We start from the raw sequence: 13,763 nt of genomic DNA, 5'->3' as shown, positions 1-13,763 counted from the left end.
TTGCTGTGTGTCATAGAAAATATTAAAGGAGAACGTTTTCTTTCTATAGTGTCGTTATAAACTTGTTTAATGTGTTACAGGAAGGAGAGGCACTGGGTGCTTATGGAGAATGGGTGCCAGTTGACAAAACCACAGACAAGGCTGCTGGTTCCTCCGCCAAACCCCAAACAAATGTTCTGCCAGCAGCGCCCAGCTCAGCATCAGGTGACCCAGCAGCAGGGCTCCCAGAAGGAGGTGAACAGCCAGCGTTTGTGACAAACAGTGACAAAGTTTTTCCTGACCCACAACTGCAGGTGAGAAACAGTCTTTCTTTGAACTGTACTCTTTTAATGTGCAGTATACAACAGGAGTGACTACCCCCCCACTTCCATTGGATACCATATTTAAAATATAATAATTTATGGGGCACCAGAGAACTGTGTATGAAGTAGAGGTGGTTCCTCTGTGGTTCCTCTCTGCCATCCATAAACTGTTTTTCTGTTCTTTCCTTTTATTTTTTCATCAACATGCTGAAAAAAAATCCAACAGTTCTTCTGTAGTAACGTCAGTACAACAGCCGTCCTCTGACGAGACAGGGATACGCAGGCTTTACTGTTCATTTAGAAGAAAGTTTGTTTGATAAACTTCTTAGCTGAGTAACGGCAGATTCAGCAGGCTCTAACAGACCTGCAGCTGAGAACTCAGAGAAATACTCCAAAGTGGAAACCATCGAACAGACTGAACAGGACGATCCTGACCTCGGTGCTGTTGTGACCACCGGTCAGCATACTCAGGCGTGAACCAGCTGAGTTTGTTGAGGCTGATCCCAAAGCATTTTAGAGAGGCGAGGTGATGCTGATGACTTGCTCGTCAGCTCACCTGAACCAACAGCGTCTTTCCCCAACCTCTAGCATATTAAATTATTCAGTGTCAGGAAACTGAGTTAATTAGAGTCAGAGGGGATTCCACTGGTAGTTGATGTAATATAATCACTACCCACTAAACTTACATTGATCTTAAAACTCTCCAGAACCTCAAACTCTTGATGAGACCATTTTCTTGGACATGTGAGACAGGTTCAACGCTGACATCCAGAAAGGGAAGCTGCTCTCGCTGTCAGGGATTGGCTGCGTCAGCGCTATAAAATGATGGTGCTGCTGCAATTCTTTTACCTCTTTCAAGGCTTACAAATTCATCTACCAGTGTCATTAAAAACATGGATTCTCTCGTTCTTCCTTTTCTATGGGGAAAAATTCATTTATAGAAAAAAGAAAAACGTTTGTCACCACCAGCGATCAGTCTCAGCAGTCCAAGATGAGTTTTCCTCTTCTAATTAATAAAACACACTTTGAGAGTTTGGATCTGTGTAATACCATAACTGTGAATAAAATGGATACATTTCTAATGTTGACACATATAATCTGGAAAGGAATTTAAACTGTTGCTTCATAACAGTTTCCATTTCTCTCCTCTTGTAAATGAAGTATTCGTGTGAAAGGCTGACAGACAGAGGTGAGAAAAAAGGGCCACTGGAGCCTGTCCCAGTCAGGCCAACGGGGGGCTAACACAAACCACACACCTGCCACCAAACCTTTGACCAATGAACCCAGCATGCTTACATTCAGGACATGGGAGGAAGCTGCATTTTCTTCATGTTAGCAGTTAGATTTCTGCTTGTAGCTAAATGGATAAACCAGTTATACTTTTACAGTTGAGTAGATTAATATGTTTTTATGGCTTTTATAACTGGCTTACTCAGAATGTAAGAACCCAGACTGGTTTGTATCTTCTCCCCTTTATTTCTGCTCAAAACAGTAACCCCGCTCTCTCTCTGTTTGCCTCTCTCCAGCCAGTAGACATCACTCAGGCTGTAACTGAGAGGATCAAAGCTCAGAGGCGATTGGCTGAGAACCCCTATGACATCAGTGCCATCCGCATGCTCACCCGAGCGCAGGAGCAGGTAGTATATAACAGAAAAATATTAGCATCTTGTTTAGCAAGATTAAAACTTAGCATGTACGATGAACATGGACATGATGCCCTTACATATTTCTATTTAGGGGTGACTGTGGCTCAGGAGGAGGAGCAGGTCACCTACTAATCGGAAGGTTGGTGGTTCGACTCCTCGCTGCTCCAGTCTGCATGCCAAAGTGTCCTTGGGCAAGATAGTGAACCCGAAGTTGCTTTCCGATGCAACCGTTGAAGTATGAATGTTAGACAGTAAACACTTAGCTGTAGAAGGAAGTGTGAATGCAAACATGTTGTATGAAGTGCTTTGAGTGCTCAGCTCGAGCAGAAAAGAGCCTTATAAGAACCGGTTCATTTACCATCTGTTTTCAAAGAGAAGCAGCTGCTAGGATGAGTTTTTCTTCAAATTATGGATGTATAACAGAAAACAGAAAAAAGGCCAAAACATGCAAAAATATTTTCACCATAGAGGCTGCTAGGAAAGATGTAACCACTAAGTGCCTGCAAGAGAGTAAGGCTAGTCCTGAGGAGTCCGCTGAATGGGAAGAACAAGATCTCAGCAGGCAGCACCTACACCCTGAGGTGCAACCTGGACTTAAACATGATGTCCCTGAGGTGTTCTACTGGATTTAGGTCAGTGTGGGGGCCAGTCAGTGCTATCAGTCCCTTCATCCTGCAGGAACTGCCTGCATACACTCACCACATGAGGCACCAGGAGGAACCAGGACCCACTGCACCAGTGTAGGGTCTGACAATCCAAGGGTTTCATCCTGATACCTGATGGCAGTCAAGGTGCTGTTGCCTGTAGAGGTCTGTGTGTCCCTCCATGGATGTGCCTCCCAGACCATCACTGACCCACCACCAAACATGCTGAACGATGTTACATGCAGCATAACGCTCTCCACAGCTTCTCCAGACCCTTTAACATCTGTCACATGTGCTCACATGTGCTAATTTACTTGATGCTATACTCTGATTAAAGAGTTCCTTTAATTTTTTTTTATAAACAGAAAATAGTAAGAAATGAATGTAACTGAAAACATATATTAATGTGTCAATTTCAGACTTCTTTGTGATTGGTGATGAAAGAAGCTACTAATGGGGATAACTTTTGGATCTTGGAATATTGCATCAGCCAAATATCGGATACATGCTTAAACTGTTGGATCTCATGGAACTGTCCTTTAGGTAGATGCCTGGGCCCAATCCAACACTGTTCCTGGTCTCTTCACTGGTTCAACTGGAGCTCAGGTCCTCAGCTCTGAAGAGCTGTCTACCAGTGGACCACAGGCATGGCTGAAGAAGGTAAGTAGCACATACACAAATATATATTGTTTTGCTGCTGCAGCTATACAAGGCAAAAATCATCCCTGATTTAAATTTAACCTCCTAAAGGTAATTTCCTAGTGATGGGCTGCCCCCCCTCCACTCCTAAAGCATTTGCTTCCTGCTGGGTCAGTCCCTGCAGTTTGTAATGTGCACATTCCTCCACTGAGTCAAAAGAGCAGTGACTTTATTTTGGGGATACTGAGATACTGTAGTTGGTTTGACAGCATCCACTTTTTTAATGACTTCTCCATGAGAGCTGGTACGTGATGTCACACACCACAGTTCAGGTTGTTTGCACTGAATGTTCTCATTTGGAGGCCTCAGGGTGTGGTGGTGGACTCCTGGCCTGATGAGAAGGCTATGGGCATGAATATTGACTGCTGTGATGTCTGCGTGAGTTTAAGGCCCATGGTGAAATTGCAAATTCACATGTAAGGGTTAAATACAATGATGGCCTGGGTAGGTAAACAAGTAGAATTCCAGGTAAGGTGATTGGTCAGCCTCTAGTGTGTGCTAGCCTGTGATGGCACCAATCAAAGTTCACCTCTGAAGAAAAATCCTTTTTTCTGGCAGTCAGTATTTGTGCACAGAAGGCTGCTGGAAGTCATACGTGTTATGGAGAACACACAAGGAAGAGGTGCTGGTAGTGCAGCCCTCAATAGTTTCACTCAGAATGGAACTCGGTTGGTTGTAGAGCCCCTGCATGTTTTTATGCATGCCTGACAATGTTGGGGCTCCTAATGAGACATAACGTTCTCCACGGCCTCTCCAGACCCTTTCACATCTGTCACATGTGTCACATCAGGGTGAACCTGCTCTGATCTGTGAAAAGCACAGGGTGCTTTGGCAGTGCTTGGTTTGGCACCTGGTTTTCAGTTTTCAGTAAGGTTGAGCTCAGGTCTCTGGGAACGCCATTCCAGAAGGATAATGTTAGCCTGCCTCATACATTCCAAAACCAGTTTTGTGTGTTTGGGATCGTTGTTCCCTTGGAACGCCCAGTTGGAAAGTGTCCAAGTTTCAATCATCTAGATGTTGATTTGAGGTGAAGCTAAAAAATTTGGAGGTAGTCCTGCTCCTTCATTATTCCATCCACTTTGTTTAATGTGGTCAGCAGCACCAGCATGATGCTGCACCGCCGTGCCTGAGAGTCAGTACAGTGTTCTTAGTTTTGAAAGCCTCACCTTTAACACACCTCATCACTGAGGCCAAATAGCTCATTCTTTCAGCACCCTCTCCATAGATGGTGGCCTAAAGCTCACTCCACTGTGGACGGTGATGCTGGAGTTTCAGCAGTTTCCATTTGGGTCTTCTTCCAGACTGTGGGGTGGCACATCTGAATAACATACTGTTACATTCAGTTTTATGAACTTGATGATCTTGGGCTCTGCAGTTATTTAGAAATGACTCCAAGGCACCCTCCCAACTTAGTAAATCAAACTTGTGCACCCAGTTATTGATTTTTAAAAATGTGTGCGGCACAGTCAGTCCACCCTGAAACCTGAAGAGTCCAAAGAAATCATGAAAAGCCAAAATTAGTGATGATGAGTGTACGTAATCTACTGACCACAACTGGACATAATTCCCCAAGGTGCTAATATCCAGTGAAGGTGCTAATAATAATAATAATAATGCTTACCTAATAATTTGGTTACACAGCATCCATGTTGAAAAGCTTTTCCCTCACTGTCCCAAAGACGAGCTGATGTCACACATTTGATTGTGTTATTGAAGGGAGCCTCACCAATGAACACCAACGCTGGCAGAAATGTAATGATGACGGCTTTTTTTCACTAGAACATGTTAATAACTACAATGTTGTGGTATTGTTGTCTAAAAAAGGGTTTTGGGGTATTGTCCTTTATTGGATAGTTACTTTAAAGGTGCACAGTAGTTGTGGGAAAGGACGTGTGATCAGCTGCACCTGTTTTCTTCCACACGATAGAATAGAAGAATAGAATAGAACTTTATTGTCATTATACGAAATTAATCATTATACAACAAGTTATATAACGACGTTCCATCACAATATAATGAAATTAGGTTTGAAACAACCATCCAGAGAAGAACAGACAGACTAACATAGGGGAGATGGGTGTCCGCAGCCGCTGCCACACTGGCGCCGCCGCTACAATCAGTCCCCAGAAAAAGGAAACAAACACACATCATGGGGTAGTTAGGTTAAAAAAAAAGTCATCTGGTACGGCGCTCAAGATGAGCACCATACCAGGGTAAAAAAAAAAAAACCCTAGCAAAGCATATTTGCACATTTAAAGCCAGGATAGCAATGTGGTGGGGAAAGAGGGGGGGCAGGAGGGGATGCAGACGGAGACGAGAGGGTGGGGGCATTGTGGAGCCAGATACCAGCTCCTAGCCAAAACAGTTCGCTGATAGTGGTGGAAGTTCATCAGCGGCCGTGGTACACCAGATCCAGCATCACAAATCACAGAGAGGGCTGAAGGGGGAGAGCGACCGTCACACATAGCCCTGGAGAGATATGATTACCAGCCCAAGGCCGGCTAGGGAGCCAAATTCCTGATAATGCAGATGTTTTTGGAACAGGCTGCTTGTTTTTTTCCAACAGCCTTCAGTCTCACTGGGGAACCCATTCGGTAATCTAATATTCCAAATTCGTTAGTTACCGTCCTCACCGTGCAGAACCGAACCTTATCTCCAGATTGAACCCCTCTCGCCTGCGAGCACGTTCTCAGCTGGACTACCCGTCCGCTTCACGGCTCAGGTCCAACAGGCTTTGAGTCTGAGTTTGTACGGCCCTGCACAGCCCATCAACCTGGGTCTGCAGCCTCTGCAGATGTTGAACTGCTGCCCAGATTTTCTTAATACCCGGTAAATCAGGTATCCTCTGAGCCCAAACAGACGAGATACCGCTACCAAATAGCCAGATATTTACACGTCTTCAACGTCCTCGATCTCCAAAGCTGAGAGGCACACAGGTCTCCACGAACTCCAAGAATCGATGACATATCCAACTGGGTCTGTTCCACTCGGACACGCAGGCTCACCTTTCCCCGATCTCATAGTGGAGAAAATTCGATCAGTGGTGTTTAGGGCCCAGTTTGCCAGATCCATGTTGCTCTTAATCGTATTCTTATTTGGACAGTGTGTGAGAGATGCTCTCACAGCAAGCAGGAGAGATGGGGAGGGCAGGGAGAGAGAGAGAATGCGACCGTCTCCATCGGAGAGCAGGAGGGAAGTTGATGGTTGGAGGCAGGTGTGTGTGGCACAGTTGGACGTGCCATTAGGAAAATAAAGAGAATATATTCATACACCTTGTCAATAACATGTTAGAAAAGAAATAAGTGCAAGTCAGACATGATCACATAATGAGTCTGCAACATTCATTGAAGCATGTAGTCCTCCATGATAGGAACTATATGCTTCAGTTTCAGAAGGTAAAATTTCCCTCTCATCTAGTTTTCCATAAAGCCGGAGATATTGATCCCAAACTGCTGTAACTGCATCAGCAGCCAAGCTCACTCGTATCCTTGCTGAGATATATCAGGGTCAGGTTTAGGGTCGGGGTCGGGGTTAGGGTTACGTGCTGTACGCAGAGAGAAAAACTGAAACCATGAAATGTGTAATGGGCAGCATGACAAAGAAAATGAGTGTCTGACATGAGCATGTTGTGGTATTTTCTGGTCCGTCTTTGTGCTGTTGTGTTTGTGTTTTCGGTTATTTTTGTATATAAACTATAATCTCATGCTCCAGCACGAGAGAGGAAACAAACATCCATGCTGGCATTTAAGCCCTAACAGTGACTGACACACGCACACACACACACAAAAAAAAAACATGACTATTACATAAGATCAGTTGTGTTTAGACATTCCCACACACTCCATGAGTAAGCATTTATATATATTTTTGTGTGTACTTTCTGTGTTTGTTTGTGACCTGGTCAGGACCAGTTTCTAAGGGCAGCCCCTGTGTCAGGGGGTGTCGGGGAGTTCCTCATGAGAAAGATGGGCTGGAAGACCGGCGAAGGCCTGGGACGGAACCGCGAGGGTACCGTGGAACCCATCGTTATTGACTTCAAGGTTGACCGCAAAGGTGGGAGAAACAAGAACCTTGTGATGCACGTGCTGAATGTTGACAGCGTGTGCTTACATAAGCTTTGCAAGAAGAAGAGAGTGAAGTCAGTTTTGATGAGCATTAGTAAGAACAACCAGACTGGAAACCACAGCACTGTTACTTGGGTACAGATACTGGTTTAATGCTCTTCTCACACTGATGCTGACTGTGCAAATACTGATGATGCTTTTAATGTTTTAGGTCTAGTTGCTGAAGGAGAGAAGTTACAGAAGCAAACAGGTGGACTGGTAGTAACCAAGGATCTAATGGGTAAAATACACCTTCATTTGTTCTGCAAAAAGGACGACCCTGTTGACCTTTAGTCTTGCATTTGCTCAGTGTGTATTTTATTACAATTTAGATCCAAACTGTAAGCATGCACACTAATCTCACAAACTCTAATAATAATAATCATCATTCAGCATCAACCTTGGTGCACAGGAAACTGAGTGGACAGCTCTCCCAAAGGGCCGTTTGTATGTTAATGTGGCCTTTAGTCTTTATCCAGCAGGAATGAAGGGCTGGAACGGCAGGTGTGTGTCTGTGTCTGATTTAACAACTTTTAATAACACGAGTACAGATATGCTGGCAAAAAGCATTATGTCATACTTTTACACCAGCATGTGAAAAATACAGAGCATGTCAAAGAGCTCAGCTGCAATACTCACCTTTCCCACAAGGTGGTGGTCTAACAGAAGCACTACACAGAGAGTGAACCACCATAATACTCGTTTCTCATTCTGCAGTAAAGCACCAAGAGCTGCTGAGCACTGAGCTCAGAATGAGATCAGCTAAACATCATCCAGCAGTGTGACCTTTAGAGCAAACGTGACACAGAAACAGGACCTGCTCAGTCTGAGGCTCACTGCTTCACAAGCAGCAGTGACTGAAGTATAAATCACAGATCAGGCTCTCAGCAGCAAAAAGATCGAGCCGAGATCATAAATAACAGAAACAAACACAGCGCAGCGTCTTCTGTTTGATGGGCATGTATTGTAGTTAAAGTGCACCAAGAGCTGGGGTCAAAGGTGAACAAAGAAAAAGAGATGATTGGTTACAGGTATCAATGCAGCCTCTGTAGAACATCCCTGCCTCTGATATTCTTTCACCTGTGCAGGGAAACACCCAGTGTCTGCTCTCATTGAGCTGTGCAACAAGAGGAAGATAATGCAGCCGGACTTTGTCATGGTTCATCACAGCGGTCCAGACCACCGCAAGAACTTCCTTTTCAAGGTGGGTCAGAGTGTTTGTGTGGAAGTGGGCTGCAGCCTGTGCCAGTCCACACGGTGGCCCTGCAAGAGACTGCAGCCATGCTGGCAGCTCCTGCACTGCTGTAATGGTAAATGGTAAATGGACTAGCTCTTAAATAGCGCTTTTCTACTCAATCAGAGCACTCAAAGCGCTCACACAAAGCGCTTAGTCTAAAGGTAGTAGTGAGCCTCTTCAAAGAGACACACACACACACACACACTCACACACACACACATATATATATATAAATATATAATTCATGTTGGACTTGGATCCAAAAATGCAAAGTCAGCTAACAGCATTCATCATATTGGACACTGAGCTGATGGTAGAGGGTAAATCACCTTAAGCATGACAGCATATCCTGACAGGAGCTGGAAGGTGCCGATTATACAGTGTGTGTGTGTGTGTGTGTGTGTGTGTGTGTGTGTGTGTGTTCCCTCGTGTATCTGCAGAGGGAAGCAGCTGTTTATCCTGTGGCTGTTTTATCAGCTCTGTTTATATTTGTCTTTATTTGAATCTGTTTGATCAAAAGTGATTGAGCGCCATAAAGGGAGCTGATCTTCTTCATTTCTCTCAGTGTGTCATTAAAAAACTCAACACACATTTTAAAGCAGCTAAAAGCATATTTGAAGTAACTGCTGTTCTCTAGAGGTCCACAGGCTGGTACTGAACCCCAGAAAGTCTGTTCTGTTCAGTTATTGAACACTCACTCATGTTGTTGCAGGTCACAGTGAATGGTGTGGACTACCAGCCGCAGACAGCCAGTCCCAATAAGAAGCATGCCAAGGCCATGGCAGCCACAGTAGCCCTGCAGGCTCTGGGAGAGGTAACACACGTGTGCTATAAGGCTGTCATGTTATCAGTTTATCTCACAGTTTGGAGCAACGATTCCAAAAGCTGGATAAAGTTGAAAGAAAAAAATACAAACCCAGCTCCTAAAAAGCTGGGTCACATGATATCAGCTGTTTAACCTGAGGAAATGAATCATTTAAGGAAATTATGAGCTGGGACAGGGCCATCCCCTCTTCTTCTAACATCTGTAAATGAAGAACCAGCTGCTGGACCTTTGGGAATGCTGTCCCATTCCTGTCTGATAGAGGATTCCAGCTGCTCAGCATTCCTGGGGCTGCTTTGGGGTTCCTGATGGTCCAGATGGTCTCAGGTGGTCAAAGGTCAGGACTGCAGGCTGCTGCAGCACCCGGACTCTTCTGCTCTGAAGCCGTAATGCCCCACCCCCATGTAGAGACCATGTAGGGATGGGAATCGAGAACCGGTTCTCTACAAGAACCTACAAGATTCCTTGGAATCATTAGTCTGCTTGCCTAACGATTCGGTCTATCGATTCCACTGACATGAGGACGCATTTGCGTGATTACATCTCACACACACGCCTTATTTGGCTGGCTCAGATTCTGGTTCTCGCACACCTGGAATTTTATTAAACTGTTAAAATATTAATAGTGTTAATTTTGAAAGAGGAATTCTTATTTTTTTTTTATACCGGTTTTAAATTTGTTCTACTTTACGTTAAAAAGAGTTCATGCAAACCAAGCCATTTGTTTTATATTTTATTCACTAACCCAATGAGAATAAATAAGGAATCAAATCGATAAGTGATATCAATAATGGAATTGCAGTTGCTAAATTCTTAACAATTCCCATCCCTACTCACGTGTTCCTCCTGGTTGCATGTTGCAGCTGTAACCTGCACGTGTGGAGGGCACGCTGAGCTGTGCTCACACACTGATTTCTGGAAGTCTTATTGAGCCGTGCAGTGATCTCCATGACAGGATCAGGCCTGTTTTTAATGCAGCGCTGCCTGAGTGACTTTCAGCCTCGTACCCGCGCACAGAGATTCCTCTGAGTCCTCTGATAATAACATGATGACATGTTCAAAGGCTTCACCGTTCAAACTGAGAACACTGTTCACAGTCTGTAGATGTAGTTTGTTGCAGACTGGTGATGTGCTGGGAAACTCCGCCTCCTTAAGATGCTCTTTTTATACCCAATCATGTGGCAGACCTGCTGCCAATGAACCTGATTGGCTGAAAAATGTTCCTCTGCTGATTCTTCTTAGTACCGCTGACTGTTACTGCCTTTTGCTGCCCCGCCACTACTTTTTTGACCAATGTTACTGTCATCAAATTAAAAATGAGCTCATATTTCTCTTAAAATGGAACATTTTCTCAGTTTTAGCGTTTCATATTTCTACTGTGAGTAAAATATGGATTTGAGAAATTTGCAGATGGTGACTGTAGACTGCTCTATTGGAAGTTAAAGGGATGCCCTTTCTGAACATTATGAACAAGTGCTGTGAAAATATATGCAGACTCACACCTCCCTTATCTCTATTAAAGCATGCTTGGGTTAACATTAGAAAGATATTTGCCAAAAAAATTATTGAAATACCTTTAAGAGAGTTAAATTTACAAGCTTTGGTAATTTAAATCATTCTGATTGATTTAAAGAACATTTCCTGCAAAGAGAGAAAAGATGATCATTGCTTTGCATTCTTGTTACATTAGTTTAAAAATGTCTTGATCATCAATAGAAGCCGTTCCAGCTTCCAGGCAGCTCCAACAGGGGGCGCTGGAGTCCCATCAAACTATAATCTCATGCTCCAGCACGAGAGAGGAAACAAACCTCCATGCTGGCATTTAAGCCCTAACAGTGACTGACACACGCACACACACACACACACACACACAAAAAAACATGACTATTACATAAGATCAGTTGTGTTTAGACATTCCCACACACTCCATGAGTAAGCATTAAAACTTACAGGCTTCATTTTTGCAGTATTATCTTTTCATCAACATATATTTAAGCTGCAGTTATAGAGCTAATGAACATGAGTTTGAAGGCTCTCTAATGGACGAGCTGACAGTTGTGGGCTTGTTTCTCCATCACTTCAATGTTTGGAGGTATCGTTTTGCTGTCTCGGTGCGAGGGGAACGAGCCATCGTTAGGCTGCACAAACAAAATAAATCATCAGGAGCAGCAAAATAAATAATTTGTTATATTCAGGTATCACCTGTTGGTGAGCAGCATGGGCAGCAGTGGGTTAACCTACAGTCCTTTTCATGGTGAAGAGGAGCCTCTTCCAAACATCCTGCTCACCTTCATACCATCAGTCAAGTTTATCATAAAGAAAACTGAGGGTTCACCATGAGGTCCAGATGATTAATAACCATAAGAACATAAAGGCCAGAATAGGTTTTGATTAAAAACAAACAGCATTGTGTGGATGAAGCTAAGCTCAGCCTGCACTGGAATGACAGGAAAAAGCAGCACGACCAAAGCTAACGAAGGCTTCATCGATGAAGAAGACCTCGGTAACCTCAGTCAGCCTGACTCTCAACGAAGGGCCACAAGCAGGTACATCAGAGGCCAGAAGAGCAAAGAGGAATCTGTTCTTTAGGCAGGCGTTCCCTACAAAGAATTCCTAAGAAGTTTGATTTGTGGATGTGTTCATTTATCCAGTTCCATGTTATTCCCTGAAAGTGGGCGCTGTGTATAAAATAAATGCTTCTTTAGTGGGTCGTGCTGTTTGTCACTTATATCCTGATCCACTCAGAGTGTAGAAGAAATTTAGCCAAAGAGTCCAAATTGTGTCCAAACGTTTCAGGATCTAATTAATAATAGAAAAAGGAGCCTTTAATAAAGCCGTGCTGCTGTGTGGCAGCTTTGAGGCTGTGACAGTTGTCACTTTGATAAAGATCAATTCTAATAAGTTTTTAGCTGCTCATTAATGTTTGCTCAGTGCTCCACCTAAGGACAAAAGGAGCTCCTGCTCATTAACTAATGCGAGCTTTAACATTGAAACCCTTCAGCTGGCTGCTTTATACTCCCAACATTTCCCAAAGTGTGTTCACAGTGTTCAGTTACTGCGCCGGCTGCTTCAGCCCATCATTCCTCAGCTCGAAGCTTCAGACGGAGGTGGCAGGATCTGACGCAGGGACAGAACATCTCTGGTTCTGGGTTAGGGTTATTATTATGTTTATTCTTGCCCCTTTTAGATGGTTGGTCATAAGTCATGAGGTCTCTGTGGTGACATCAGTCTTCCTGCCAGTGTCTGTTTTATTTTGCCTCCTTTTATAAAACACAGTCAGATTTGGGTCATTTTTCAGGTGTTACATTAACAAACAAAAACACATCAGAAAGGTTTAAAGACACGAGCCTGCGGTGCACAGAGCCTCTCGGCCTGACGCTGGGATTCTCCAGGCGGGAGCGTCGTCGTCTCGTTGGGATGAGAACGCCGGCTCCTGCAGAGAGGATGGAATCAGTTTGTGCTCGTTGCTTCGCTCTGAATCAGACGCAGTGCTGTCATAAATATCACTTTATTCTTTTATTGAACATCTAGATCTGATGGTCCTGAAGGTTTTATTACACCTTGAATTTATATCCCTTTTATCATTTATAATTTCTAATCCTGGAGTCATAGATGGTGAAATTGAAATGTTTAATTTTTTTTCTTTACTCTCAGGTTCCTGTGGATGGACCGGGACTCTACACTGGCCCCGTCTTCACTGCTGCTTCCACGGGCCCCCTTTTCTCCACGTAGGCAGAAGCTCCTCAGCGGCCTGGAAGCTGGACCTTTTGATTTGTCACAGCAGGAAAGCAGAGACTCTAAAGACGTCCTGTTTGTGCCGTTATTAATTTGCTTGTGCTTTCCCTGTTGTCACAGTCTCCTGTGTAGCTCCTTAAATGCTCGTACAGCTGGGGTCATGGGTCACGGGGAACTGGAGCCTGCCCTGTTGCTTCAGGTGACCACAGCACCCCCACCGGCCTGTCGGTCTGTTTTATATGGTTTAACTTTTATCCCAGTCAATAACCTGTCCATCATTTCAGTTTGCCCCCCCCCCCCCCCCCCCCCCCCCCCCAGCATCACACCTATGTTTGCCCGGTGCTAAAGAGGATGGTGTGTGCATGCATGTATGTATATATGTAAGACAAATGTATGGTACAGTAGCAGTTTAGCCCTATATTATATTAGCTGATTGATACTTTAGTCCAGCCCAGAACAGACAGTCTGTAGTCTGTGTAAGTGACTCTTTATATTACTTTATATTATTATCAGTGACCTGAAATTAAACCCAGATGTTTCTCATACAAGCCTGTTTTATTCTAGCCTTCTAAAC

The 13,763-nt window shown here is 44.1% G+C and overlaps 1 protein-coding gene across 1 annotated transcript in view; it reads left to right on the top strand.

The window, feature by feature from the left end:
* The window catches only part of sonb (SON DNA and RNA binding protein b), a 33,424-nt gene extending 19,948 nt beyond the window's left edge, over window positions 1-13,476 (top strand). Inside the window, exons 13-20 of the mRNA XM_030750043.1 lie at window positions 81-293; window positions 1,829-1,939; window positions 3,136-3,252; window positions 7,197-7,344; window positions 7,567-7,635; window positions 8,483-8,598; window positions 9,344-9,445; window positions 13,109-13,476. Coding sequence (XP_030605903.1) covers window positions 81-293; window positions 1,829-1,939; window positions 3,136-3,252; window positions 7,197-7,344; window positions 7,567-7,635; window positions 8,483-8,598; window positions 9,344-9,445; window positions 13,109-13,186 — 954 coding nt within the window. The 3' untranslated portion in view covers window positions 13,187-13,476. The remainder of the gene's footprint in view (window positions 1-80; window positions 294-1,828; window positions 1,940-3,135; window positions 3,253-7,196; window positions 7,345-7,566; window positions 7,636-8,482; window positions 8,599-9,343; window positions 9,446-13,108) is intronic.
* The last annotated feature ends 287 nt before the right edge of the window (window positions 13,477-13,763 follow it).

This window comes from Archocentrus centrarchus, chromosome 2, assembly GCF_007364275.1.
Source record: "Archocentrus centrarchus isolate MPI-CPG fArcCen1 chromosome 2, fArcCen1, whole genome shotgun sequence".
In the NCBI taxonomy this organism is placed as follows: domain Eukaryota; kingdom Metazoa; phylum Chordata; class Actinopteri; order Cichliformes; family Cichlidae; genus Archocentrus; species Archocentrus centrarchus.
Note: the sequence above shows the minus strand (reverse complement) of the source record. Positions and strands in the feature narration are given on the sequence as shown.